This window comes from Lampris incognitus, chromosome 7 (genome assembly GCF_029633865.1).
Source record: "Lampris incognitus isolate fLamInc1 chromosome 7, fLamInc1.hap2, whole genome shotgun sequence".
NCBI lineage: Eukaryota > Metazoa > Chordata > Actinopteri > Lampriformes > Lampridae > Lampris > Lampris incognitus.
The window spans coordinates 17413372-17421285 of NC_079217.1; the positions used below are offsets into that span (position 1 = coordinate 17413372).

The 7914-nt window shown below is 41.9% G+C and overlaps 1 protein-coding gene across 3 annotated transcripts in view; it reads left to right on the forward strand.

Annotated features, from left to right (window-relative positions):
* Positions 1-7421, forward strand: part of fat3a (FAT atypical cadherin 3a) — a 178180-nt gene extending 170759 nt beyond the window's left edge. For all 3 annotated transcript variants that reach the window (XM_056283301.1, XM_056283303.1, XM_056283302.1), the window contains 4 exons: positions 760-873; positions 2040-2099; positions 5534-5569; positions 6766-7421. In XM_056283301.1, the coding sequence (XP_056139276.1) occupies positions 760-873; positions 2040-2099; positions 5534-5569; positions 6766-7421 (866 nt within the window). The remainder of the gene's footprint in view (positions 1-759; positions 874-2039; positions 2100-5533; positions 5570-6765) is intronic.
* The last annotated feature ends 493 nt before the right edge of the window (positions 7422-7914 follow it).

The window sequence follows — 7914 nt, forward strand, 5'->3', positions numbered from 1 at the left end:
GATCACCCAAGACATGTTAATGCCAGGTGTAAACACCCTCTCAGAGTCAAGTCAAGTCATTTGTATAGCCCAATATCACAAATTTGCCTCAAGGAGCTTTACAGCAACACAACATCCTGTCCTTAGACCCTTGCAATCGGATAAGGAACAACTCCCTAAAAAAAAAACAACACAAAAAAACCTTTAACAGGGACAAAACATAGGAAGAACTCTCAGGGAGCGCAAGAGAGGAGTCATATCCTACCTTTTCCAACTCCCACTCTGTTTACCTAGTTGTCCAACAGGAGTCAATAAATTATCTTCTAATTTAATCTATGGCAATTTAAATGCCATAACCGGTTTTCTTTAGCCACAGTATGATCATATTAATTTTATTAAAACTCCAGATGAATGAGACACGCCGACACAGGCTGGGATACTGAATTATGCAGCAACTCAACTGTTAGTTTATCTTGCCTGTTTTTACTCTGCATGAAGAGTGATACTCAGAATGTCCGATTACTTCATGATTGCAAGGAAATTTGAAGAAGCATCCTCACTGCTGATCTGAAATTTGATCCTTAACCAGGATTCGAGCAAGCACTTCAAATATTTTTTTTTCACAAATACAATGATTGACATCAAAAAATTAAAGCTTATCAGTGGGAGAGTTTCTTGTTTAGTGGTTTTGTTTTTTTTTGGGGGGGGGGTAACTGGTGTTTGCTGAACTCATCGTTTTTGGTCAAATCAACCTCTGGCCTCCTGACTCTCTGTCTGTAGGAAAAATGGTGGACATGGCAGAAGAGGTCACGTGTTTCTCTGGGAGTAACAAAGGCAGCAACTCAGAGGTCCAGTCTCTGAGCTCCTTCCAGTCTGACTCCTGTGATGACAATGGTAAGTTTTTCTGTTTTCCTGTAGAATTTGACATGTTCTCATCAACAGCTAAGCAACAACCCCTGGGCTTGCACTGCTTAGGCGGCTATGAATGGTTTATATTTGTCGGTATGTCACCGTAGGAAAAGGAACATTGGCAGTATTCCCAGTGTTACAGTACTTGTTGTGAGCACTGCAACATAATTGGTATTTTTTAGTTTTCCTTTATTTAAAATCTGTCTGTTCATTTTTTTATACTGTATGTTGTGGCTTTCTACTAATCTGTTCCATAACAACTATTTGAGTTACGTTTTTTGCTCATTGTGTTTTACAAAAATGTTGGTTGCTATGCATAAGGCACTATTTTCATATATAAGCTTTAATATTTTACTGTGGGATTTTTGTGATAACCACGGAAAAACCTTTAGACTTTGGATTGCTTTATGATGTGATGTTGGTGTTTTGTGGCTGTGGCTTTTTGTCCCAGAGCTGTGTTTGGTTCTGTGCTATTAAATAGTCTCATTTTAATTATGATTTGTATATATTTGTTAGATGACCTCTCATTGTTGTTTGTATTGTCATTATAAGCTTAATTTGTTGTTTTCTGTTTTTTTCACCAATAACCATCCCAGTACATAATTGACACAATTATGTAATTTAAGTTTGCCTCTGCCAAATAAGCATTTTTATCATTGTCATTCTTGTGCTTCGCTGGCTAAGCTTGATTGTCATTGGCTGAAAAATCATTTTTGGCTGATCAGAAAAGGCCTAAAAGACCAGAAGTGGCCTAGTGCCAATAAGAGTTTCATGTAAACCTATTTGATTTTTGTTTTTATTTATTTATTTTTTTAAGAATGGTTCCCTTTTAAGTTGTGTAGGAGTAAATTTCCCTTTATTTGTCAGCATTTGTTGTATGTTGTTTTTTTTTTAATATTTTCTTTATTTGTATATGTACTGTATCCAGTATGTGACTTTTTAAATGCCCCAAAGCTTCAAAAATAAGCAAGAAAGTTCTAACATTCCCTAAGAGACTGGGCCATCTACTCCAGCAAACATGACTGGCAATTGTGGACAGCCTTACATAATGCCACATCTACCTGAGGACGTCCTTTACAAGCGCCATAGTGAGCGTTTATGTTTTGATGACTGTTTTTCAAAACTTGTCTTCTCCTTCTTCTCCCCACAAGCCTCCATAGTGACCGTCATTCGACTGGTCAATGATGCAGTTGACACAATTGAAAACGAAGGTACCATGTCTCATTCACCTTCCACTTCCTCTTTTACCTCTCACCCTCTTGCTATGCTTTCTTCACAGTACTGTTGAAACAGTATTGCAAGCTGTCTCCTCAGATGAATGAGTGGCTGCTTATATGCATTCTTCAGTCACATAGCCAAGTTACATATACTCAGTTTGCAACATTTTGAGTATTTTCCATCCAGTAAGCTGTACTATTGCCAGTGTTTGCTTGAAGTACTCACATACATTCATACACACATACATACATACATAAGAACTCAAATTTAGGGCGTCGGGTAGCGTAGCGGTCCATTGCCTACCAACAAAGGGCTCGCCGGTTCGAATCCTTGTGTTACCTCCGGCTTGGTCAGGCGTCCCTTCAGACACAATTGGCTGTCTGCGGGTGGGAAGCTGGATGTGTCCTGGTCGCTGCACTAGCGCCTCCTCTGGTCGGTCGGGGCACCTGTTCGGGGTGAAGGCGGAACCGGGGGGGAACAGCGTGATCCTCCCACGTGCTACATCCCCCTGGCAAAACTCCTCACTGTCAGGTGAAAAGAAGCGGCTGGCGACTCCACATGTATCGGAGGAGGCATGTGGTAGTCTGCAGCCCTCCCCGGATCGGCAGAGGAGGTGGAGCAGCAACTGGGCCGACTTGGAAGAGTGGGGTAACTGACTGGATACTATTGGGGAGAAAGGGGGGGGTCCCCCCCCCAAAAAAAAGAACTCAACTTTAGACTTAAGAAAATTTTTATTTTACTTACTGACCAACCTCCTTCTGCATAGGTGCACACACATACACACACACATACTATCATAGGGGGTTATATGTTACAGAATGCATGCAGTGACTGATACATGGAGATTAGGACCAGGAAAAAAAATAATGAAGTGATTTAATATTTTTCCAACTTCCAAGACTTATACACACACCATCACTCACATTAACACACATTGTAGGTTTGAAAGTTTGAACAAGATGACAACAAACAAAATAAGATTCCAAATACTAGGACTAAAACAGAGGAGATCAGAAGGAGGGGAGATTATTTCTCACTGTTATCTGACTCCTACAGCAAAAAAGTAACCAGTTCTACTTATGCTGTGTCTTATGCTGCATGTGAGCTAGGTGGGGTGGGGTGTGGGTGATGGTGTCAGGTTTATCACCAAACCACCAGAGCTTAGGGGAAGCTCGGTGGCTTTGTTTGGGAGCCTTATGTGCTTAGACAAGGGAACTAAATTGATTTAAACCCTGCCAAACACACACACACATTACAAAACACGCAAGCGGTGTCCAATTTGTTAGTATATTCTACATACTTAAAGTATGTAATGTTTACTGTGTACTATTGGGGCATACTATTCAGCTCACAGAATACAGTATACACCATTGCTACGTATGTTACACTTAGTTGACTCACATCCGAGCGGAAATGACTCTTGGTAACAACAGAGGAAGAACATTTTCACTCTGGAATTAGAAGTACTTTGTTACTTTAGCTCATAACTACATACACACAAGGTATTTTCAGACTCTATGCTAAAACATGTTCTATCATGAAATATAAAAAAAATTTTTTTTTTGAATTTGCCAATTTTTGGGACCGTTTTGATCATTTAGTGAGTGACTATAAGCTTCATACTTAATATTTCCGTCTATGTAGTGTGCATACACAAACCTTTCATGTACTAAATTTGCATACTCACATCACAGATTAGGGCTGGGTATAATTAGTATTCCTATTGTGTCACCGAACACATTGAACTGAAATGTAGATCTCATATCACATGAAAATAAGTTTACATATCAAGTATTCAGTTGTCACAGAACACACTAAACTCAACTGCAATGTAGATGCCATAACGTCATAAAATAAAGTGCATATTAAGTATACTTATTGTGTCACTAACACATTGAACTGAAATCCATCTAAAACATTATTTTTTTAATGTATTGATATGAGTAGTTGGAAAATCGATAAAGTATCGACAGATCAATATTGTAATATTGATCTGTATCGATTTTTTTTTTTGCACAGCCCTATCACACATAGTAAGCTTTTCATATTATTAGTATACACTACCGTTCAAAAGTTTGGGATCACCCAAACAATTTCGTGTTTTCCATGAAAAGTCACACTTATTCACCACCATATGTTGTGAAATGAATAGAAAATAGAGTCAAGACATTGACAAGGTTAGAAATAATGATTTGTATTTGAAATAAGATTTTTTTTACATCAAACTTTGCTTTCGTCAAAGAATCCTCCATTTGCAGCAATTACAGCATTGCAGACCTTTGGCATTCTAGCTGTTAATTTGTTGAGGTAATCTGGAGAAATTGCACCCCACGCTTCCAGAAGCAGCTCCCACAAGTTGGATTGGTTGGATGGGCACTTCTTTGAGCAGATTGAGTTTCTGGAGCATCACATTTGTGGGGTCAATTAAACGCTCAAAATGGCCAGAAAAAGAGAACTTTCATCTGAAACTCGACAGTCTATTCTTGTTCTTAGAAATGAAGGCTATTCCATGCGAGAAATTGCTAAGAAATTGAAGATTTCCTACACCGGTGTGTACTACTCCCTTCAGAGGACAGCACAAACAGGCTCTAACAGGTACTATTTAATGAAGATGCCAGTTGGGGACCTGTGAGGCGTCTGTTTCTCAAACTAGAGACTCTAATGTACTTATCTTCTTGCTCAGTTGTGCAACGCGGCCTCCCACTTCTTTTTCTACTCTGGTTAGAGCCTGTTTGTGCTGTCCTCTGAAGGGAGTAGTACACACCGGTGTAGGAAATCTTCAATTTCTTAGCAATTTCTCGCATGGAATAGCCTTCATTTCTAAGAACAAGAATAGACTGTCGAGTTTCAGATGAAAGTTCTCTTTTTCTGGCCATTTTGAGCGTTTAATTGACCCCACAAATGTGATGCTCCAGAAACTCAATCTGCTCAAAGAAGTGCCCATCCAACCAATCCAACTTGTGGGAGCTGCTTCTGGAAGCGTGGGGTGCAATTTCTCCAGATTACCTCAACAAATTAACAGCTAGAATGCCAAAGGTCTGCAATGCTGTAATTGCTGCAAATGGAGGATTCTTTGACGAAAGCAAAGTTTGATGTAAAAAAAATCTTATTTCAAATACAAATCATTATTTCTAACCTTGTCAATGTCTTGACTCTATTTTCTATTCATTTCACAACATATGGTGGTGAATAAGTGTGACTTTTCATGGAAAACACAAAATTGTTTGGGTGATCCCAAACTTTTGAACGGTAGTGTATATTATGGATAAGTTGGACACAAGTATAAATTCAAAGTCCCTCATACCCAGGAACAAGTATTTAAGAACAAATGCAGCCACTAGAATATAAATTGCACACGCACTCACAAAGGGGAAACACCCCACAGTTGTTTCAGCTCTCTCTGTTTTGCTGTTCTTCCACCTGACAGTGTCAGTCATGGACCAAGGTCAAAGCTGCAACAGAGGTGATTCTCTCCCTCTCTTTATATGTGCCTCTCTCTTTCTCTCTCTCTCTCCTCTCTCTCTCTCCTTCCTTCTATCCCATCCCCCTTTACCTCTAACCCTGCACCTCTCCCGTTGGCTCTATCATCTGTAGTCAGAGCTTGCTTTTTATGTGTTCGTGTGTGACTGGTAATCCGACACCAACCCCTTCTGTAGTCTGTGTCAGGCCCAGTAATTGTGTTGTGCTGATTCGGCAACCCAACCCCCACCCTCCCCAACTACCATCCCTGGTACCTCCTGGGATTACATGCCGTTGCCAGGAGGAAGGCGTGATTGCAGGACAGTCGCTAATTCTCACCTCTCAACCCCCACGCATCCATCTCACTGTCATACTCTTCCTCAGTTTTGACCAGCTTTACACACACCTATGCTGATGCCTGCTGCCTGTGACATATTGAACCTCTCACTGCATTGCATTCCCATTCATTTCTTTATGACATTGTTTGGTTTTAGTGTTTGACACTCTCCAGCCGAGTGATGGTTTGCCACTGTTCTTTCCTCTCTGTGGAGAACTGGGATGACGTCTGTGTTTCAGTCTCTCCAAATAATTATTTTGCGCTTTGCTGCATGGAAGCCCTTTTTGTTTGTTTATATATATTTCACGCTGTTTCTTTTTATGATTTTTTTTTAACATGTAGAAACAAAAGGACGTTTGTTGTTTGTGATCATAAGGTCTCATTGTTCGGTGAACTTTGACTGCTCCAACATTGTTTGACTGCTGTAATTTCCCGTGGAAACAGGCATGCTGTGACTCTCTTGACACCAGGTCTCCTCGGCACTGTGCTGTGCATGCCATGTAGCCTCCAGAAACCAAGCTAACATATTTCGTGTATGAGTTGTGCCCTGTCATATGCCTGACATTTAACACCTGTGTATTAAAGATGTTCTTGAGCATGTGTATATTACAGTATCCTGGTGACATTTCTTATAGACAGCTTGATATTGTAGCTGTCTAGAAACACACTTGTTGGGCCCAACAAACAAACCCAGCTATTGACAGTCTATCCACATGGCTCTTGAACTTTGTAATCCTTGTGACATTCTTGATTGTGCAATGCAGACTAACATGTGAAAGTCGCCGTGTTACGATGTCTGAGATGAGACCCAACTGTTTTGCCCCCATCCAAACTTACTCTTCTTCCTCCCCTTTCCTCTTCAGCGTATCACTGGGACACTTCCGACTGGATGCCGAGCTCCAGGTTACCAGATATTGAGGAGGTCCCAAGCTACGAAGCAGGTCCCGGGGGGGAGGTGTCAGGCTCCGCTGCCCGCCTTGGAGGTAGCACCCGGGAGTTGGAGTCTGACTACTACCTGGGAGGCTACGACATTGACAGCGACTACCCCCCTCCCCATGAAGAGGAGTTCCTTAGCCAAGACCAGCTGCCCCCACCGCTGCCCTCCAGTGAGGACTACCACGAGCACTATGACCCACTGCCCACAGCAAAGCCCACCTCAAAGGAGAGCACCCTGAGCGCCAGCAGTGGTAGCACTGGGCGCCAGCCTGCAAGGCCACATTTCCACCCCAGTCAGTACCTGCCCCCCCACCAGCTGCCCCTAGGGGAAACGGGGCCCGGCGGGCTTCCAGGGGAAGAACTCAGCACTTTTGTGGGCAGGATTACGCCAGGAAGCGGGGACACGGATGACAATGTGTCGCTGAATATGCAACTGTCTGTGGGTGCATCCTCAGCCTCAGATGTGTCGGCCCCACCTGGGTTCGATGAATCCGAGCATGGTGGCAGTGACTTTGACAGTATGGATGAACTTCATCGGGGTGTGACTATAATCATTGACTCACAGCAACAGACTGAAGTCTGATTTGCTCTGAAAGAAACTGAGGGACTAGTACACACACATTCTGGCCCAGGGAACGAGCTGGGAGGAGCAGGACAACAAGAGCGTACTGCCGGAAGGATCTGAACAATAGAGGTTGCACTCGGAGAGGAGGGATTTGTTTAATAAAGGCACCAAAGCTAGGGACAACTTGAAATCAAATGCCTTTTTTTAACTATTGACTGTAACAAGCATAGATATCAAACTGCACACATTGCAGGCACTAGTTTAAAAACCACTTTTCAGTGTTTCTAAGCAGTGTCCTCAAATACGACAAGACCCAGACGTGTAAGTAAATTTGAATTTTAACACACTAAACCTGTTTGTTTTGTGTGTTAGAAAAACAAAAACAACCAGAATGTTGTCTAGCAGTGGCCTGGCGGTCAGAAAAATATTCCACGGGGAAGTGTTGTTGATCTAACAGATTCGCCATGCAAGTGTGTAAATAATCGGGTTGCGAATGTGAATGAGAAAGACT